The sequence below is a fragment of the Zalophus californianus genome, chromosome 15 (genome assembly GCF_009762305.2).
Source record: "Zalophus californianus isolate mZalCal1 chromosome 15, mZalCal1.pri.v2, whole genome shotgun sequence".
NCBI classification, from domain to species: domain Eukaryota; kingdom Metazoa; phylum Chordata; class Mammalia; order Carnivora; family Otariidae; genus Zalophus; species Zalophus californianus.
Genome location: NC_045609.1, coordinates 12441822 through 12464545, shown reverse-complemented (window position 1 = coordinate 12464545; position 22724 = coordinate 12441822). Strand labels below are relative to the sequence as shown.

General features: G+C 40.0%; 1 protein-coding gene across 5 annotated transcripts in view; it reads right to left on the bottom strand.

Annotated features, from left to right (window-relative positions):
• The window catches only part of ERO1B (endoplasmic reticulum oxidoreductase 1 beta), a 61079-nt gene extending 38592 nt beyond the window's left edge, over positions 1-22487 (bottom strand). For 3 of the 5 annotated variants that reach the window (XM_027596151.2, XM_027596152.2, XM_027596154.2), the window contains exons 1-3: positions 22157-22487; positions 13212-13331; positions 6890-6973 (exon numbers count right to left, since the gene is read on the bottom strand). In XM_027596151.2, the coding sequence (XP_027451952.1) occupies positions 6890-6973; positions 13212-13331; positions 22157-22258 (306 nt within the window). In that variant the 5' untranslated portion in view covers positions 22259-22487. Of the gene's footprint in view, positions 1-446; positions 484-6889; positions 6974-13211; positions 13332-22156 lie in introns of all 5 variants that reach the window. The other 2 variants (XM_027596156.2, XM_027596155.2) reach the window with 2 other exon arrangements.
• Positions 22488-22724: the final 237 nt, after the last annotated feature.

Genomic DNA, 22724 nt, shown 5'->3' with positions numbered 1-22724 from the left:
CATTTGCAACTACATGGATGGAACTAGAGGGTATTATGCTAAGCGAAATAAGTCAATCAGAGAAAGACAAGTATCATATGATCTCACTGATATGAGGAATTTGAGAAAGGATCATAGGGGAAGGGAAGGAAAAATGAAACAAGATGAAACCAGAGAGGGAGATAAACCATAAGAGACTCTTAATCTCAGGAAAGTAACTGAGGGTTGCTGGAGTGGAGGTGGGGTGGGAAGGATGGGGTGGCTGGGTGAGGGACACCGGGGAGGGTATGTGCTATGGTGAGCGCTGTGAACTGCATAAGACTAATGAATCACAGACCTGTACCCCTGAAACAAATAATACATTATATGTTAATTTTAAAAAAAATCACAGCAAGAGACCAAAGTGAAATGGATGTAAGTAGTATGACTGATAGAAAATTTAAAGTAATGATCATAAACATACTCACTGGACTTGAGAAAAGAGTGGAGGACATCAGTGAGACCCTTAACACAGAAATAAAAAAGAACACATCAGAGATGAAGAACACAATAATGAAAATAAAAATACACTAAATGGAATAAATAGTAGGCTAGAGGAAACAGGCAAATGAATTAACAACCTGGAAGACAGAGTAATGGAAAGTAATCAAGCTGAGCATGTGAGAGAAAAAAAATTATACAAAATGAGAACAGACTTAGGGAACTCAGTGACTCCATTAAGTGTAATGACATTCAAATTACAGGGATCCCAGAAGAAGAAGAAAAAGAAAAGAGAAATTTTAGTTGAAGAAACAATAGCTAAAAACTTCCTGAATCTGGGGAAGGAAACAGATACTGAGATCCAGGAGGCACAGAGATCCCCAGACAAAAATCAACCCAAGGTGATCCACACGAAGACACATAGTAATTAAAATGGCAAAAAGTAGTGATTAAGAAAAAATTTTAAAAGCAGCAAGAGAAAAGAAAACCGCTACATACAAGGGGAAACCACAAAAATCTATCAGCTGATTTTTTTTTAGCAGAAACTTTGTAGGCCAGAAGAGAGTGGCATGATATATTGAAAGCACTGAGAAGAAAAATCTGCAGCCAAGAATACTCTATCCAGCAAGGCTGTCATTCAGAATAGAAGGAAAGATAAAGAGTTTCTCAGACAAAACCTATAGGAATTTATGACTACTACACCAGCCATACAACAAATGTTAAAGGGGACACTTTGGAACGAAAAAACTGGAATTAAGAGTATGAAAAGTAGGAAACATAAAAGCAGTATAAAAATAAGTATATCTGTAAATATCAGTCAAGAGATTCACAAAGGATACAAAATATGACACCATATACCTAAAATGTTGGGCAGAAAGGAATAAAGAATGGGTTCAAACTTAAGCAACCATCAACTTAACATAGACTGCTATATGCGGAAGATGCTATATACAAACCTAATGGTAACCACAAATCAAAACCAGCATCAGATATGAAAAGAATAAAGAAAAAGGAATCCAAGTATATCACTAAAGAAAGGCAAAACACCACGAAAAAGAGCAAGGGAAGGATTAGAGAAAAACTACAAAACAATCACAAAGCAAGTAACAACTTGGTAATAAATTTATACTTATCAATAACAACTTTGAATATAAATGGACTAGATGCTCTAATCCAAAGACATAGGGTGGATGTCTCTGGATTACATAGAGTGGATAAAAAAACAAGATCCATCTATAATGCTGCCTACAATAGACTCATTACAGACCTAAAAACAACTGCAGATTGAAAGTAAGAGGATGAAGAAAGATTTGTCATGCAAATGGAGGTCAAAAGAAAGCCAGAGTAGCAATACTTCTATCAAACAAAATAGACTTTAAAACAAAGACTGTAACAAGAGACAAAGAAGAACACTATACAATAATGAAGAGGAGAATCCAACAAGAAGATATAACAATTATAAATATTTATGCACACAACTCAGGAGCACCCAAATACACAAACAGTTAAACATAAAAAAACTAATTGATAGGAATACAATAACAAGAGGGGACTATAACACCCCTCTTACATCAATGGACAGATTGTCCCAACAGAAAATCAACAGGGAAACAACGGCTTTAGGGGTGCCTGGGTGGCTCAGTCGTTAAGCGTCTGCCTTCAGCTCAGGTCATGATCCCAGGGCCCTAGGATCAAGCCCCGCATCGGGCTCCCTGCTCCATGGGAAGCCTGCTTCTCCCTCTCCCACTCTCCCTGCTTGTGTTCCCTCTCTCGCTGTGTCTCTCTCTGTCAAATGAATAAATAAAATCTTAAAAAACAACAACAACAATGGCTTTGAATGACACACCAGACCAGATGGATTTAAAAGATAGTTTCAGAACATTCCATCCTAAAACAGCAGATACATATTCTTTGCAAGGGCACACAGAACATTCTCCAGAACAGATCACTTATTAGCCCAGAAAAGAAGCCTCAACAAAGTCAAGAAGATCGAAGTCATACCATGCATCTTTTCTGACCACAACACTATGAAACTAGAAGTCAACCGCAAGAAAAAAACTGGAAAGAGCACAAATTCATAGAGGTTAAATAACATGCTACTAAACACTGAATGAGTCACCCAAGACATCAAAGAAGAAATAAAAAATTACATGGAAACAAATGAAAATGAAACAATGGTCCAAAATCTTGAGGATGCAGCAAAAGTAGTTCTAAGAGGGAAGTTTAGAGCAATACAGGCCTACCTCAAGAAGCAGGAAAAATCTCAAACAACCTAAATTTACACATAAAGGAGATGCAAAAAGAATAGCAAAACCCAAAACGAGCAGAAGGAAATAATAAAGATCAGAGCACAAATAAATGATACAGAAAAATTTTAAAAACAAAATAGAAGAGATCTATGAAATCAGGAGCTGGTTCCTACAAAAGATCAACAAAATTGATAAACCTCTAGCCAGGCTCATTTAAAAAAAGGGAGAGAGAGAAAAAGAGAGAGGACCCAAACAAAATTGCAAATGAAAGAGAGTAACAACAGACACCACAAAAATACAAGCAACTGTAGGAGAATATTATGAAAAATTATATACCAAAAAACTGGACAACCTAGAAGAAATGGACAAATTTCTAGATCCATATAATCTACCAAAACAGCAACAGGAAGAAAGAAAATTTGAACAGACTGATAACCAGCAATGAAATTGAATCAGTAATCAAAAAATTCCAACAAAACTCCCGGACCAGACAGCTTCATAGGCAAATTCTACCAAACATTCCAAGAAGAGTTAATACCTATTCTTCTCAAACTATTTAAAAAAAAAAAAAAATAGAAGAGGAAGGAAAATTTCCAAGTTCATTCTCTGAGGCCAGCATTATCCTGATACCGAAACCAGATAAAGACACCACTAAAAAACAGAACTACAAAAAAAAAAATAATAAAAAGATTTTTTTAAATTAAAAATACACAAACAACTACAGGCCAATACCTTTGATGAACACAGATGCAAAAATCCTCTACAAAATACTAGCAAACCAAGTCCAACAATCCATTAAAAAAAAATCATTCACCATGATCAAGTGGGCTTTATTCCCGGTTGCGAGGGTGGTTCAATATTTGCAAATCAATCAGTGTGATACATCATATCAGTAAGAGAAAGGAAAAGAACCTTAGGATCATTTCAACAGAGGCAGAAAAAGCATTCGATAAAATACAGCATCCGTGCATGATTAATAACCCTCAACAAAGTAGGTTTATAGGAAACATACCTCAACTATAATAAAGGCCTTAGACAGAAAACCCATAGCTAATATTATACTCAATGGGGAAAAACTGAGAGCTTTTCCCCTAGCGTCAGGAACAGGACAAGGATGTCACTCTCACCATTTTTATTCAGCATAGTACTAGATGTCCTAGTGACAGCAATCAGACAACAAAAAGGCAACCAGATTGGTAAGGAAGAAGTCAAACACTCACTATTTGCAGATGACATACTATATATAGAAAACTCAAAAGACTCCACCAAAAAACTACCAGACCTGAAAAATGAGTTAAGTTCAGGACATAAATCAATGTACAAAAATCTGTTACATTTCTATACACTAATAAGGAAGCAGGGGAAAGAGAAATTAAGAAAACGATCCCACTTACAGCTGCACCAAAAATAATAAAACAGCTACAAATAAACTTAGCAAAGAGGTGAAAGACCTGATTGTGAAAACTATAAAACACTCATGAAAGAAGCTGATACAAAGAAATGTAAAGACATTCCATGCTCATGGATTACAAGAACAAATACTGTTAAATGTCTACACTACCCAAAGCAAGCTACACATTTAATGCAATCCGTATCAAAATATTAACAGCATTTTTCATAGAACTAGAAAAAACACATCCTAAAATTTGTATGGAACCACAAAAGACCCCGAATAGCCAAAGCAATCTTGAAAAAGAAAATCAAAACTGGAGGGAACATGATTCCAGATTTCAAATTATATTACAAATCTGTAGTAATCAAAACGGTATGGTGCTGGCACAAAAAAAGACACATAGATCAACAGAACAAAATACAGAGCACAGAAATAAAGCCATGATGCTATTGTCAATTAATCTCGGACAAAGAAGGCAAGAATATTTAATGGGAAAAAGTCTCTTCAGCAAAGGGTAACTGCATGCCTACATGCAAAAGAATGAAACTGGACTCCTTGCACTGTACACAAAAACTCAAAATGGATTAGGGACCTAAATGTGAGACCTAACACCATAAAATTCCTAGAAGACAGCACAGGCAGTTATTTCTCGGACACTGACCACAGCAATATCTTTCTAGGTAAGTCTCCTGAGGCAAGTAAAACAACAGCAAAAATAAACTAGTGAGATTACACTAAAATAAAAAGCTTCTGCACAGCAAAGGAAACAACCAATAAAACTAAAAGACAACCTACTAATTGGGAGAAGATATTTGCAAATGATATAACCAATTAAGGGTTATTATCCAAATTATATAAAGAACTGATACAACTCAACACCAAAAAATCCCAAATAATCCAATTAAAAAATGGGCAGAAGACATGAACAGACATTTCTCCAAAGAAGACATCCAGATGGCCAACAGACACATGAGAAAATACTCAACATCACTTGACATCAGGGCAATCCAAATCCAAATCTCAATGAGAGACCACCTCACACCAGTCAGAATGGCTAAACTTAACAAGTCAGGAAAAGACAGATGTTGGCGGGGATGCGGAGAAAGGGGAACCCTCCTACACTGTTGGTGGGAATGCAAGCTGGTGCAGCCACTGTGGAAGACAGCATGCAGATTCCTTGAAAAATCAAAAATAGAACTACCCTATGATGCAGCAATTGCACTACTAGGTATTTACCCAAAGAATACAAAATCACTAATTTGAAGGGATATATGCACCCCTATGTTTATAGCATCATTATTTACAATAGACAAACCACGAAGCAGCCCAAGCATCCATCAATAGATGAATGGATAAAGAAGATGTGGTATATACTTATACAATGGAATATTATTCAGCCATAAAAAAAAGAATGAAGTCCTGCCATTTGCAAAAACATGGATGGATCTAGAGAGTATAATGCTTAGGGAAATAAGCCAGTCAGAGAAAGATAATTACCATATGATTTCACTCATATGTGGAATTTAAGAAGCAAAACAAACAAAAGAACAAAAAAGAGAGAGAGAGACAAACCAAACAACTCTTAACTATACAGAACAAACAGATGGTTACCAGAAGGGAGGTGGGAGGGGGCAATGGCTGAAACAGGTGAAGTGGATTAAGAGTACACTTATCTATCTTGATGAGCACTGAGTAATACGTGGAACTACTGAATCACTATTTTGTACACATGAAATGAATATAACACTATATTTTAACACTTTTTTTTAGCTATATAGCACATTAAGTCATTTAGCAATGTATGACTAAGGTCTATAAATTAGACATCAGTATTATAATTAATGTTAATTTCCTGATTTTTTTAATTACATTGTGGTTAGATAAGAGAATAATCTTGTTTTTAAGGAAACACACTCAAGTAATTAGGGGTAAAGTATCACCATGTTAGTAACTTATACCCAAATAATTCAGAAAATATTAACATGTATATATACAGAGAATAATAAAGCAAACGTGATAAACATTTAGGGAATCTGAACAAAAATAAGTGAGGACTGTTGGTATTATTCTCCCAATTTTTCTGTAGGTCTGAAATTATTTCAAACTAAAAAGTTAAAAAAAAAACATTTTATTCTCAAAGGAAAATGAAGAGAGTTTTTTTAATTGTCCCTTTAGAAAGGACATTGGTTAAGATGGTTTTTTCCCATTTTTAAGGATAACTAGATTAACTGATTAGGTAAGAAAAGCAAAAAGTGAAATGAAAACAGAACTTATAATGAATTACTGTTTAAGAAGTATCAACTATGCTAGATGTCAAAAAACAAAGTCTAAAATGTAAGTATAGCTTTTTTTTTTTTTAAGGTAACAAGACCAAGTGAAATTCCTCCTCTTTACCCACTTCTAATTCCCACTCTAAATGTAAAATTTAAGGCCCAGTAGCATCACTTTTCTTATGAAACAAGATGTATATTCAATAAAGCCTGAAATCAGAGTTAGCCAATTGTAGATCCAGTCCTAGAACAGGCCCCCAATTTTCCATTTGTCTTAGAATCATACTATACTTCCACAACCAATCTATACTACTGGATACAAGAGTGTCTTCAAACCCATTTTGGTGATGAGTATAAAATAAATCTTCAGTAATCTGGTTAAAAAGAGAGCTGACACCATATGAATTTGAGGACAAGTCTAAATCCATCAAAAGTGGCCTAAAATACAAATTCACACTTATCTAAGAGCCCAAGAGGAAGCAATGTTTTCCCTATTATTTTTTTTTAATTTATTTTACCTCTGGACAGGGCTCCACATGGCAGTCTTTTATTGAACAATGGCCATCTTCTGCCCAGAAAGGACATGGTCTCTTCAGATTGACCTTGAGAGAAAGATTGGTTAACATTAGTACATGTGTGGCACGGTTCTGCAATGCTCTCCAGGTGTCCCTGTGCTGGGCACCAGTGACATGGTGGTAGGAAGAAGAAAAAGCTTCCTATCCTGTGGCATCTACAGAGTTCAGAATTTTAAACAACTGCAGTTTTTCTGACATCCAGATGTAATATTAATTAAAAAAAAATAAGTTATTAGTCCTCTGACACTTTAAAGTCCAAGTACACTGCTCCTCTGCAGACCCTGGAGAGCGTTCTACTTTAATGTCCGTCAGCATCTTACTGTTACCTTACTCACTAGGGTTCTCTCTAGCACTCACCCACTTCAGTGTGTACTGAGCACCCACGGTCTGTCTGGCATTGTGTAGGGTCTAGGACAAAAAGAGATGTAAAAAAGCACTCCCCCACCCGGAACTTACAGCCTACAGGAGGGAATAGAAATCACACGTTTGTATGTTTGTTCAACTACAAATCGTGGTAAGTGCTACAAAGGAACATCCAGAGTTTGTGATGGAAAATAATGGGGGGGGCTGATGGATGGTGGCCTCTGAGGAGGTAATATTTTAGGATGGATGAATGTTAGGAAAAACATGTGTTTGGATAAAGTGATACAGCTTGAACAGTTGTGAGAACTGAAAAAAACAAACAAACAAACAAACAAAAAACCACGCAGTTTAGCCGACTTTTAGTGGGGGGATGAGGGTAGACATAGGACAGGGGCAGACCATTTTCACCATCAAGACAATTTTTTTTAAAGATTTTATTTATTCATTTGAGACACAGAGATAGAGAAAAAGCATGAGCAGGGAGAGAGGCAGAGGGAGAAGCAGGCTCCTCGCTGAGCCAGGAGCCCGATGTGGGGCTCGATCCCACGACGCTGGGATCATGACCTGAGCCGAAGGCAGACGCTTAACCATCTGAGCCACCCAGGTGCCCCCCCCCCCCAATCAGGACATTTTAACCATAGTTAAAAACTCTGGATTTTCTTACATTGAACTTAATGGAAGCCCAAACTCCTTTCCTATCTCCTACAAGCAATTCGTTATCGATGTCTTCCCACCGCCTCCACTGCCACCGCTTCCCTTCCCGCCTAGACCCCTCCAGGTTCCTTGCTTCTACTACCATCTGTTGTCCACACAGCAGGCACCATGCTCTCCCTTCTGTCTCGAGGCCTTTACAGCAGCCTTCTCTTTGCCCATACTGTCACACCACATCTTATGACCTGCTCCCTTCACCTCATCCAGGACCTTCCCTGACCCGACTCTCCAAAGTAGTGCCCAATATGCACCCCACACCCTGTTTTATATTCTTTTTATAGCACTTGCCACTGCCTGAATATTACTGACTTGTTTATTGTCTGTATCCCCCACTGTCAGGATTGAGATGTTGCTTTATTCATTATTTTATCCCCAATGCCTCGGACACATAATAGGCAGCTCAATAGGGACACCTGAGTGGCTCAGTCGGTTAAGTGTCTGACTCTTGATTTTGGCTCAGGTCATGATCTCAGGACCGTGAGACTGAGCCCCATGTTGGGCTCTGCACTGGGCATGGAACCTGCTTGGGATTCTCTCTCTCCCTCTCTCTCTGCCCCTCCCTCTCTGACACATGCACGCGAACATTTGCTCTAAAAAAAAAAAAAAATAGACATCTCAACAAATAGAATAATTAACACCTATATTACAGAGGAAAAGGCAACAATACATAGAGACTGGCAACAGGAAGAGAGAGTGGTCAACTCTGACCATGGAGTTGTCAGGGAATGCCTCCTTTTGGTAACATGTAAATTGGGTAGGACTAGAAGTTTCCTAGAGAAGGAGATTTCCAGGCAAAGGGATGTTTGTTTGGCAACTGCAGGTTCCTCGAGCTCCTGGCTTGTATGTCCAATGCCTCGCTGATATCTCCACAGGACATTTTTTTTTTTAAAGATTTTATTTATTTATTTGACAGAGAAAGAGACATGGCAAGAAAGGGAATACAAGCAAGGGGTGTGCGAGTGGGAGAAGCAGGCTTCCCGCTGAGCAGGGCACCCGATGCAGGGCTTGATCCCAGGACCCTGGGATCATGACCTGAGCCAAAGGCAGATGCTTAACGACTGAGCCACCCAGGTGCCCCTCCACAGGACATTCTTATTGCCATCTCAGTAAACAGCAACTCCATTATTCTAGATCTTCAGGCCCAAATCCTGGCATCAACCTCGACTCCTTGCTTTCTTACCCCACATACAATACCTCTGAAAATTGGGTCAGTTCAAAATCCAAGTCCCTATAATGGCCAAGAATGCCTTCCATGGTCTGGCTCCTCTGCTCTCTGCCCCTTCTTCACTGGCCTCCATGTTGTTCCTCAAATACATGAGACACACTGTGGTCTCAGGGCCTTTGCTCCTGCCGTTCCCTCTGCCTGAAGTATTGCTTGCTCCAGATACCAACATGACTTGCTTTCTTACTCCCTTTAGATCTTCCCCAAATGCCACCTTCTCAGTGTGCTGTTTTAAGTTGCTACATTCTAGGCTAATTTGTAATGCAGTGGTAGAAAACTAATACACAGTGCAAGGAGTAGACTGTAGTGGACACTGCAACGTGCTGCTCACATCACCCTTCAGGAATAAGGGTTTATTACCCCAGCTTCCGGAAACATTAGCTTCTGAAATTCTGGAAATGAGGCAGCCAACCTCAGCTGAAGACAGCCACTTTGCCCAAGGTCACACCACCCCTTCCAATGGTGGCCTTCATCAGATGACTGATGTAGGGCTGCAAAGGCACAGACCTCTCCTGCAAGTGGGGACACCTCTGGAGGGCCATCCCATCTGAAGGACTCCCAGAGGGTCACCTGATGTTTCCACAGAGGCTGACTCATAGCTTTACCTCTCCCTCTGCTCTTTTCACTCCCCGAGCTGTCGGTGCCATGAGCGGTCCCTAATTAACCCCTTGCCCACTAACCATGGTCTCAGAATCTGCTTCCCAGAGAACTTAAGCTGTAACAACTTGTCCAGCTCCAGTAGAAAACTATTGGCACTTTTATGAAGATCACATTAAATTTATACGTTAACGTGGAGAGAATTAACATCTTTATGCTACAAAGACATCAGTCCATTTCTTGAAGCCTACTTTGTGTCTCTCAGTAGTGTTTTGAAGCTTTCCTCCTCTAGGTTGTGCAGATTTATTGATTCATTTACTCCTATATATTTCATCTTCTTTCACTGCTTAATGTAAATGGGGATTTAGTTTCGTCATATCTTCTCGTTGTTTATATTTATGAAGATATGGGTTTTTGTATATTAAGTTTATAGCCTGCTATCTTAATGCATTTTTTAATCATTTTGTTCATTATTTGAGTTTTCTAGTATACTTTTGTCATCTATAAATGGAGATAGTTTTACTTATTCTTCAAAAATGTTTGTGCCTCTGGTTGCTTTTTTCTCGTTTGGTATACTAATACCTCCAGCAGTAAAGAAGAGAGTGGGTACCCTTGTCTTGGTCCCTCACCTAAGTGAGAATCCTCTACTATTTCCCAAAAAGCAAGATGGTGGCAATGCTAATGTTAGGATTAAAATTATCACATTAAGGATGGATCCATCATTCCTATTAAATTTTTTAAAAATTAGGAACGCGTGTTGAACTGTGTTGAAGACCTAAAAGCCTTGTCCTTGCATTCTTAGAATAAGATTAACTTGGTCAGGATACATTTTTTTTTGTAATATGCTCAAAATGCCACATCATCTTTGATTTCACTTCTGCTCTCACAGCTTACGTTCACTCCATCAGACAAGTTTGTTGGTGTTACCTCTTATATACGATGCTCATTTGCTCACTTTTTACTTCTTCCAACTCTACTGCCCTATTCCAGAACCCTATTCCCTTCCATCTGGTCTCACGCAAAAACCTCCTACATGGTTTCTCTATTTCCTGTCACACACCCTGACAGTCTATTTTGTACAAATCCCTCCAAAAGCTTATCAACTTACACTAAAATTCAACATCCTTATGTGCTGAACAAGGCCCATAATATACTTTTTTTAAAAAATCTGGCTCCTACCTACCTTTCCAACTCTCTGTAGCTCACTCACTTTGCTCCAGCTATACCAGTCTTCTTATTCCTCAAACACTCTAAACCTTTACGCCTGCATTCAAGACCTTTATACCTGAGGTTCTACTCCCCTTCCCTGGAATGTTCTCTCTCCATGTCTTGTCATGGCTTTCACATTATGTAGGTCTTTACTCAAATGGCAGAGCATGAATACCTTCCTTTCCTGATCATCTTCTTTAAAAATAAAAGCTTTAAAATAAAAATAAAGCTACCTACCTTCCCCACCCCATTAACTTACTCTTTCTATCTCCTACTTTATTTTTCTCCATAGCACTTACTTTATTAACCATATGAAATTATATTTCATTGTTTATTGTTTGCCTTCCTAATCAGAATAAAAGTTTCATGAAGTCAGTCTGTGTGTTATTCACTATTGTATCCACAGCAGTTAGAATAGTGCCTACTGCAGGACACCTGGGTGGCTTAGTTGGTTAAGCATCTGCCTTCAGCTCAGGTCATGATCGCAGGGTCCTGGGATCGAGTCTTGCTCAGCGGGGAGTCTGCTTCTCCCTCTGCCTGCCACTCCCCCTGCTTGTGCTCTCTTTCTCTCTCTCTCTCTGACAAATAAACAAAATCTTAAAAAAAAAAAAAAAAAAAAAGGAAAACTCTGGAAAAAAAAAAAGAATAGCACCTACTGCAAAGTAATCATTCAAAAAATAGTTGGTGAATAAAGGAACGGAATGAATAGTTTAAGAAACTGTAAATACCAACTACAGCAGCCAACTGAGCGGGTGACGGGTAGACTGTTGCTTCTACCTCTGTATCCTTGCTTGCTCAATCATAAGTATGGATGCACATGTTTAAAATTAAGCTATTCTCTTTGCTTTCCTTTTCTGCCACTAGTGTATGGACAGCATACTGGTGGCAGTTAAATGTCCTTTTTGTTTAATTTACAGGTTGGCAGAACTAGAAAAGGAATAGATATCACCTGAATATCCTGGACTTGGAGACAAACCCATTAACTAAATCACTGCATTACCCTCCCTTGGGCAAGTGTGAGGATACCCCCATTACACATAGAGTAATTTCATTAAATTGGTCAGAACACTTTCTTAGAACACTGTTATTTTGCCTATCCAACTTCCATTTTTCCTTCTTCTGTAATATCCCCTAATATTCCTTTGAGAAAACAATCACTCTCCCCACATAGTTACACAAATAGGATTGTTAACCAAAGTGTCTTTCCCTCTTTTGGTCAATTAGACCAATTAGACACCTGTATAAGTGTTTTTCCAGAAATTAGGGAGAAATTTCTCCCAGAAATTTGACACCTGTATAAAGTGTTGCAAAAATATGGGAAATGGCTAACTGTGCCAAAATTTTGGTGGTGACATAAAAAGAATGGCCATTAGTTCCTGCTCTAATTTTTTTTTTTTTAATCCTCAAATATTTAAAGACTAAGATAGCTATATAGAATCAGGACAAAAAAGAAAACCATGCTCAGTTTTTAAAATAAACTAAAAATGAAAATCAAAGAAATTATAAACCCATTTGAATATTGAGAGCAAGAGCACAGCAAAGCATAACAGCTGCTTGAAAATACTGTTTTTAAATTTAAAATGCTGCTCTTTTGAACATTGCCTTATTGGTGCTACCTTTAAACGATCATTGGTTTTTTATTTTGTAAAGGTCTAGAGTAGATGGTTCGATTTAAGAACCCATTCCGCGGTATTACTCCGAAGGGTGTTCTGCTTGTACCCTCAGCCTGGTTTGGCAGCCCTTCCAGTGAGCTCCCCAGGAGATGTCTGCTGCTGCGGTGCTTACACCGTGAACAGCGCTAACACAGGACTTGGCCATCAGCACAGCACGGAGCCTGGGGAGGGGTCTAGGGGGCGAAGCCTAAGTTACAACGAAGGCTGACAGGTTAAGTCTGCAGCATTTTCAGCTTCTGTGGAAGGAGTCTCTGTCTCAAAACCAAAACTGAAAGATGAGGAATGCCCCAAACATAAGAAGAGGGTTCAGGTTCTTAGTGTTCAAAAAGACGATCAGGTCTCACTACAGTACTTAATACATTCCACTGACAAAAAGCGCAGAGGGTGCTGAGAAGTCAAAATGGATTTTCAAAAGGATCATAAAAGTCACATCTGTAAACAGCCATGTAAAAATCTTTGCTACTAACGGAATCAAAAACTGTAACTATACCTTGTAATAACGGAAGTAGTCTCGCTCTTGCAATTTTTTTATTTTGGGGAAGATTTTGAAGGTGTTAAAGTTATCAATGCTATCAATATCACACAGGCAATCATCCAGGACTCCGGTGACCTAGGGGGTAAAATATATATATAAAATTTAAAATATGTAAATTATAGATATTCCAAGCTTAACAAATCTGTACTATTATATAAAAAGATAATTTATTCATTCAAGGTAACTAGTCTTTGTTAAGATACATAACGTTAAAGGGGCGCCTGGGTGGCTCAGTCAGTTAAGCCTCTGCCTTCAGCTCGGGTCGTGATCCCAAGGTCCTGGGATGGAGCCCTGTGTCAGGCTCCCTGCTCAGCAGGGGGTCTGCTTCTCCCTCTCTCTCTCTACCACTCTCCCATTCGTTCTCTAATAAATAAAATCCTTTATAAAAAAAGATACATAACATTAAAGCAATCATTTATTTTTACTATGGCCGATTAAGTAAAAAACAATATAAGGATTAGATATACCTATTCTGAAGAACTAAGCATTATTGTTGAGTGGCTAGAGAAATATATTGAATGTTCCTTCTGTTCCCCAAACATACATAAAATCCAAGAAGTAGGTGGAATGCTAAAGCAATTTCTTCCAAGACTAACCTAAAAGTCATAGACTGTAATAATATTGCCGTAGTAACACTACCTTTTCTACTGCCACTTATGGAACACTTATGTGATAAGCATTGTGATAAGAACATTACATGTTACCTCATTTAGTCTTGAAATATTCTATGAAATAGGTATTATTCTCATTTTACACATTAGAGAATTAAGGCTTAGCATGGTTAAAATAATTTTTCCAAAGTAGAAATGAGACTTAGTCCCAAGTCAATCGCACTTAAAAATACATGCTTTATCCACTACTCAAAGTATACATTAACTGAACAGAAACTGATGTTTACAAAATGAGTTCAGAATCCAAAACTTCCATAAAACATTCTTCAGCTAAATTTAAAAATGGGACTCACTGACATCCAGCCACATCTTGGATGAATCTTCAGGGAATCAGGCTGAGTGAAAAAAGCCAACCCCAAAAGGGTACATACTATGTGATTTCATTTAGACAACATTTTTGAAATGGAGAACAGTTTATTGGTTGCCAGGGCTTAAGGACCGGAGTAGGGATAGGAGTCGGAGTCGGGGAGAAGGGTAAAAAGGAGGTAAGTGTGGTCATAAAAGGGCAAGAGGAAGGGCACCTGGGTGGCTCAGTCAGTTGAGATTCTGACTCTTGGTTTCGGCTCAAGTCATGATCTCAGGGTTGTGAGACTGAGCCCTGTGATGGGCTCCGTGCTCAGTGGAGAGTCTGAGATTCTCTCCCTCTTCCTTTGCCCCCCGTCACCACTCCCTCCCTAAAAAAAAATTAACTTTCTTAAGGGCAAAAGGAAGGATCCTTGTGGTGATGACATTGTTCAGTATCTTGACTATGGTGGTGGATACACAAACCTAAATGTGTGATAAAAAGTGAACAAAATACATACAGACACAAGTGAGAGTAGGGGGAAGCTGATTAAGATCAGCAGAGTACATCAATGTCAATGACCTGGTGATAATATTGCACTGTATGTTTGCAAAATGGTACTGTTGGGGAAAACTAGACACAGTGTAGGTGGTATTTTTTTTGTATTATTTCTTACAACTTAATGGAACCTACAACTATCTCATTTAAGGTTAAGATTTAAAAACAAAAATGGGACCTACGTTGTTAAGGATCATTTGTATGATCCATTGGAGGAATTTATGCAAAGATGATCAGAAAATGGAAACCAGAACTTCCCGGATGTTACTTTCTCATGCTTTTCCTCTAGGAATGCAAATGTGTTCCCAAACTCCCTACACCATAAAGAGTCAGAGGTATATTATCTTTAAAGACCAAAGGATCGTTAACAACAATTTTGGCCCTAGAATTCCGGATGCTTTACTATCCTAGTTACTAAGATCCTGGCACTAACTCTATTGAATTTCATTCCATTTCTCTAGCTTACTATTTATAAAACTTCAAATTCTAAGTAATTGCAGCGGGTAGGGGGAGTAGAAATACCAACTGACAACTTTTGAGGTTTTAAAAATATTTTATCCAGTGATTGCTCTTTCTTACGAATTTTTCTTAAATTGTTGCTTTTCAGTAAACCATCATATTTGGGGGTTTTTAAATATATTTTAATTGTGGTAGAGGCTGGGGTAAGGTATACAAAATTATCATGTTTATTTCTAATTCTTAAGGACAACTACTAAGACAAAAACCTGCATATCACCAAAATGTTTAAAAAGAGAAATAGAGGGGCGCCTGGGTGCCTCACTGGTCGAGCATCTGACTCCTGGTTTCAGCTCAGGTCCTGATCTCAGGGTCTTGGGGTGGAGCCTCAGCCTGTCCCTTCATGCTCCCTGCTCAGCAAGGAACCTGCTTCTCTCCCTCTCCCCACCCCACCTCTTTCTAAAATAATCTTTAAAAATAATAGAGATAGAATACGGCTATTATCTTTCAAGTCCCTTCTAATTATGGCCATCTCCCTCCCCCTGGAGGTAGAATTATTTTTGTTAATTTCTTTACTTTTCCTTCTAATTTCATCACAAATGCTATATCCCTAAACAATATAGAGGGCTTGTTTTTGAACCTTAATATTAATGGCATCTATCGTGTGAATTATATTGTGATGTACTTCTTTTGCTAATATTTTGACAGCTACCCACCATAATGAGTTTTATCCTCATTCATTTTTCCCTGCTATAAATGTTGCATTATATGAAAATATCACAAGGTATTTGTTCTATTGTTGACCTGTAAGGTAGGCAGAATAATGCCCCCCCAAAGATATCCATGCCCTAATTCCTGAAGCATGTGAATATGTTACTGTACACAGCAAAAGTGACTCTGCAGATGTGATTAAGCATCTTGAGATGGTTAAGATTATACTGGATTATTTAAGTGGACTCAATACTAAGATCCTTGTAAGAGGAAGACAAGTGTCAGAGTCAGACTGGAAGATGCTACATTACTGGCTTTTAAGACAGGGGAAAAGGACATATGCCAGGAACAAAGCAGCCTCTAGAAGCTTGGAAAAGGGAAGGAATGATTCTCCCCTAGAGCCTCCAGAAGAAACGCAGCCTTGTTGATACCTTGGTTTTACCCCTGTAAAACCCATTTTCAGACTCCTGGCCTACATACAGCATTATGTGATCATAAATTTGTATTGTTTTAAGCCACTAAATTTGTGGTAATTTGTTAGAGCAGCAAGAGGAAACTAATGCAATCCATACTTCGGCTGTTTCCAGATTAAGTTAAAGAATAATGCTACACAAATGTATTTTTCATTATCTCCCTATATATATGTGTGTAAGAGTTTCTCCAGCTTATATGATTACAAGTGGAATTATTATAGCTCATTTTCAAAATAGGTATGCCAATTTATAATCCTACCAACAGCAGACAGAAGTTACTGCTAAATCCTATCCTTACCAATATTTGATATTTTTAAAATTTTTGCCAATCTAGTAAGCATGAATTTTTGTACTAATGAAGTATGTTTTATGTTCTATAAGACATTTGTATTTCTTCTTGTGTGAAATACCTGCCTTTTTTTCATTTTTCTACTGGGTTGTCTTTTTCATATTAACATGCAGGAATCGATACTTGTTCCCTATTCTAGTACATTCTTCTGGAACTCCAACCAGACATATTAGACCATGTCTCTTAAGCTCTCTTTAAAATTTACTATCCCATTATTCCTCTGAGATTCATTCTGAATAATTCATTTGCTTTTATTTTCCATTCCTTTATTGATTCACTCATTCATTCATTCATTCATTCAACATATTTGAGGATCTACCTAATATAAGCCTTGCACTGTTCTAGCTGCTGGAAGTGCAGAAGTAGTAGAAAGAAAAAGAAAAAAAAAAAAAATTTCTGCCCTCCATGAGCTTACATTCTCATAGGAAAGAAAAAAAAAATAAGCCAAGTACAGAGTCTGTCAGATGGTAATAAAGTAATAGGAAAACCAGGGAATGCAGACAGGCATTGCAGGACTGAGCTGCTCCTATTTTTAAAAGGAGAGTTACAAAAGGTCTTGTGAAATTCTGGCAATACTTGAAAGAGGAAAAGGAACAAGCCACACAATTTGGGAGAGTGGGGGGCGGGGAAGCACTCCAGGCATTGGGAACACAAAAATATAAATGCCCCGAGGCAGTCAGCTGGCCCAAAGTTTCTGAGGAACAACGAGGACTATGTAGTAGGTGAAAAGGAAAAATAGGAGACCATTATAAGACTTTGGCTTTAATGGAACTTGGGGTTTTCTCACATCAACCAATTCTCCAACTCTCCAACACCAACTGGGTGCCCAATTCAGTTCTGATACCATCTAGAGTTAGAGCAGACCTCACAAATTAAGGGCTCAGTCACAAAGACTGTCCCCACCTTAGATATCAGTCCCAAGTTCCAAGCCACCAGTACTTCTGACTGACCAGCTATAAATTGGGGGTTCCCACGACTATCTTCTCAAGTTCAGTAATTTGCAATGGCTTACAGAACCAGGGAAACGCTTGTTTTCTGGTTTATTGTAAAGGATACAACTCAGGAAGTGCCAAATAGGATAGATAGGGGCATAGGGCAAGGTATTGGGGGGTGCAAGTACAGACCTTCCCTGCCTCCGAGCCCCCCTCCCAGCAAGGGTCTGTATTCACCCACCTGGAAACTCATCAATCTTGTTTTAAGAGCTTTTACAGAGCTCAATCTCTAGCACCCCTCTCCCCATCCCAGGGGTCATGGGTGGGGTTGAAAGAGGAGAAACAAGCAAAGGATAACCAGAAAGACTAGCCTGAAAGACAAGACAAAAATCAGAAAAGTACATCCTGGAAGCCCAAAGAAAAAAAGTATTTCAAGGAGAGTAAGTGATTAACTGTGGGAACAAATGCTGTCTATAGATAAAGCTAAGGTTTAAAAACTAACTACTGGCTTTAACGACAAGGAAGACATTAGTGACCTTGACAAGAGCAGTTTCTGAGGAGTGGTAGGGGCAAAAGTTTGACTGGAGTAGGCTGAAGAGAGGACCAGAATGGAAGGAATAAGGATAATTCATTTGAGGAGTTTCTCTATAGAAGAGGACAGAAAAATGGAGCGGAGCCAGGAAGAGACGGGCGGGTCGAGAGAGAACTGTAAACTAGAATTACCACTACGTTTTAGGATGACAGCACCAGTCCATCAGACAAGGACAAATTAATGATCCAGGAGAGAAAGGGAAGATTTGCTTGAGCCATGTCCTTGAAAGAAGGAATGGGACCTAATATACAAAAGAGAGGGATTAGCCTTTGATAAGAGTTCATAGTTCATCTACGATAATCCTTTGGAAGTCATGATGTGTGGGTACAGAGACTAATAGGTAAACACATATGGATTACATTGATTACTCCAATTTTGTTAGTGAAGTACGAAGCTAAGAAAAGGGAAAGTGTTGGAGGATTAAGTAGAAAAAGACACAAAATGGTTGCCTGGTTCATAATCATTTCTTCTGCTGGATGAATCAGCTATCTAATCCATCCATTGAGTTTTTAATTTCAGCTCTAGAAATCCCATCACATTATGTTTTAATTTTTTTTTTATCATTCTTTAAAATCTCTTGTTCCCTTTCCATAGTTTCAGGGCAAGGTCTCTGTCTCTGCCAACCATCCCTTTGTATTTAAATTCACTATGTTTAATGTGTTTAAATTAGCTCTGACATTTTCAGAATCTAAGGTCATGACAGGTCTTTTTCCATAGTCTATATTTCTAGTACCTCATTCACGGTGCCTAGTGTTTAGTGATTTTTGACTATTAGCTGCTTATTCTCCTTGGCACTATATCTTCAAGAGTTCTTTAGGGCCTGGGTTGAAAATAAATTCCTCCAGAGGGGATGGATATTTGCTCTTACTATAAGTAAACTAGGGGCATACCCACCTAGGTCTGCTACAAATTAAATTTTCCACTTGAAGCTTTTCCTAGCATAGGTGCCATGAACTTGGTCTGCAAACCTTTATAAGAGCTGGTTCATGGTTATAGATTCTCAAGGGAGTCTTTTCCCCCTTCCCTAGCAAGTTTCTTACTTTTCCCTTATTCCTGGTAGGACTCATTTCTCATACTGAGGATGTAGCTCTTAGGAGTTCAAGCTTTATGGTGGGGTCTCCTTTTAGTTTCCTCTCTTTGGGCACACACTGAGCCTTTATTTCTTGTCCATACCACACTAAGGAGCTATTACAGCAGAAAGTCAAGATCTTCAGGGTTGGGGGAAAATCCTCCGGGTAATGGACTGGAACAACACTATTTGAGTCTCAAGATCAGCTTTCTATTGGGAACAGGGGGACTCTATGTATTCTCTGATTTCATGCCACCTCAGATGCATTTAGAAAGACTTAAAAATACATCTGACTAAAATTACTTCTTTACAGGAAGATTAACTTGTCATACCACTTATATGCACTATGTCTTTCCTTTGTAGTGCTTCCCAGACTACAAAGCACATTTGCATTTAATTTATAAGAAAATGGGGTATGAGGGGTGCCTGGGTCGCTCAGTTGGTTAAACATCTGACTTTGGCCCAGGTCATGATCTCTGGTTCCTGGGATCAAGCCCCAAATTGTTCTCCCTCTGCTCCTCGCCTCCCCACACCCCCACCGGTTCATGCTGTCTCACATAAATAAAATCTAAAAAAAAAAATAAAAAAGAAAAAGGGGTTTGAGATATACAAATGCCTATCATTTTATGTGCTCAAAAATAACTTTATGCTTTCATTCCAAGGAGACATATTCAATATATCCCTCTTCCTAAATGATTTCTTATAAATGGAGGTATTTTTTTTTTTTAAATCCAATTTTTCCCTTTATGCTTTACTGGGCTTTTATTTCCCCTCCCAATTTAGCACACATAAGAGAAGTGAAAGAACTATCTTATTTCCACTTTATTTTCCTGGGTCTCCCTCTGCTTTATTTCGATACCCTAAAGAAGCAAGCATGCTGAGATGTATTGTGCAGAAGAAAAGGGGGCCTACTAGGGCTCCAGTTTAATCTTGTGCACTTAAGAAGTGATATTAGTCATGTAAGCTTTTTGAACTTCAGTTACCTTAATAGGCGCACTTCTGGGAGACAGATCCAATAAAATGAGGTAACAGATATTTAAACATGTTGGAATTAAAATACTATCTATAATATGCTCCAACACTATATTAGAAAATACCACTGGAAACAAAAACCAAATGTATCCACTTTTGAGGACTGTTTGGCACAAAGCTACTTTGAATATGCACAAATCTTTAATTTTGGAACTATATGTATTCATTTGGACATGATAAAATGACATATATTCATTGGGATAAAATAAAAGTACACATGCAATTATAAAACAGTAACACATGTAATTAGATGAAAAAACCTGAAGTGAAGTTTCCAGATTGATGACAAAGTATACAATTAATATAGGCTATAAAAAGAAAAAAATGAGAAAAATCCCCTTTTAGAAAAATACCTAAATGTATATTCCACCCAAAACCCTATCACCCAACCAGTAGCTAGAAAATAATTTTGCTAAAGACAATTTGGAAAATTTACTTTTTAGAAGATTTCCAGATTTCCACTATTTCAGTGTTGTCTAAGCAGGGTTCAAAAGGTAGTTCAGAGGATAACTGCATTACAGTTACTTACAAACAAGGTTTGTTTAAAATTGCTGATCCCTGGGTCGCATCCAGATCCACTAAATCAAAAGATGTGGCAGTGGGGCCAGAGAATCTGCATTTTTAACATGCTCACCAACACCGAATCCAAGTCTGCCCCTTTTATTTATTTTTTTTTACCAAATCATTCATTTAAAAAAATATTCACACAAATAGGATATTCAGGCTTTCTGGGATTTAGTGCACAACACCGTAACGCCATGAAAAAAAGTACGTGAATAAAGTCAGAAAAACATGTTTACACGGTTACACTCATAGCTTCAGTTTTTCTCAGCAATGAGCATTAATTGCTTCAAATGACATCTCCCCTCATTATCGAGCCACCTGAGACACCTCTCTCTCGCGCTCTCTCTCTCTCTCTCTCTCAGCAGTTTTGCCACTTTGTAGCAGGTGCAGACAAGGCATAGCAGCACCTGGCAGGCTATTCAAATTCTTCTGTAGAAAGAAGCAAACAGGGCTTGCAAGGCAAAGGCTCTGGTTTCCAAAACCCTCGATTTCCAGCGTAGTGAGAACACTTAGGTAAAAAAGGTTTCACAAAGGCAGCCCACAAATTCTAATTGACTCTCCAGCCATCACCTCATTACTGATAGGCCTTGTAAGGCCAGACACAGCCCCCCTACCCCAGTTTCTTACTTGGGCTCACCTGGAGATGCCACCTAGCCGACATGGCACAAGTTGGGTAAAAAACACAGCAGTCCCAAGCAAGGAAAGGTGCTAGAGCAAGGGTAGAAGCCGAGGGGCTCTCTAGTCCAAAAGTTCAAGGAAGTTAAGTCTTGTCCCCCTCCCTACCCACTCCACTTTTGCGGGGCGCGGGGATCCACCTCCCCTCCCCGTTGAAGGGGAGGGCTTCACCCTTTCTACCGCGCGTTCTCTTCCCAAAACAGCTGATGACGTTTTCATTCCCATCTCATCTCCCACCACACTCCCAGCCGCTTAAAAAATCAGAAAGAAAAGCGAAAGCACCTCAGGGGACCGTCACCATCTTCCTCTTTCTACTGCCATCGCCCCACGAGCGTCGCCATCCCCGCACACACCGCAAGCGGTTCGCAGACGTTTCCTGGACGTGACGGTTCGGGTTCCAGCCCCCAGCCCTTTCCGCTCGCCAGAAGCCCCTCGGGGTCCGGCCCCGGCCCTCCCCGCTCCCCGGCCGCGGCCCGTTCGCCGCTACCGCTGGCGTTCGGCCGGGCGTCCCCGCCCCGCCATCACTCGGGCTCACCTGGGCCTCGACGACGCTCGGGAGGAAGCTCAGGGTGACCAGCAGCTGCACTGCGACCGCCGCCCCCTGCCCGGCGCCGGCCCGCCGGGCCCCCCGGCTCATGCTGACCTCTCCCCCCACCGTGGCCGGCCGGGCCCCTCGGGGCCGGGGAACGGCGGGCGGCCCGGGCGACGACCCAAGGGGACGGTTCCCGGCAGCTGAGAGACTCCAGGGTCAGAGGTCTGCGCGCCCGTCCGGAGGCGGGGCCCACACTCCCCAGCTCCCCGCAGCTGCGAGTGAGGCTGGAGAGCCGAGCGCCCCCCACTTCATCCCCTAGGCGGCCCCGCCCCTGGCTTCCCCTTCGCCCCGGCCACGCCCCCTCCGAGCGCGGCGCCTTGTGGGAGTTGTGGTCCCCGCGCGACCGCGAGTCGGCCTCCTGCCGGAAGGCGGGGCCGGCGGCCGGGAGAACCCGGGGACTACAGCTGCGGAGGCCGCTCCGCCTCCCCCGGGGCCTCGGGCTCCACGGCGGCCAATGAGGCAGGACCACGCGGGCCTCCAAAACAAGAGGCGGTGCGTGTAGGGCTCCCTC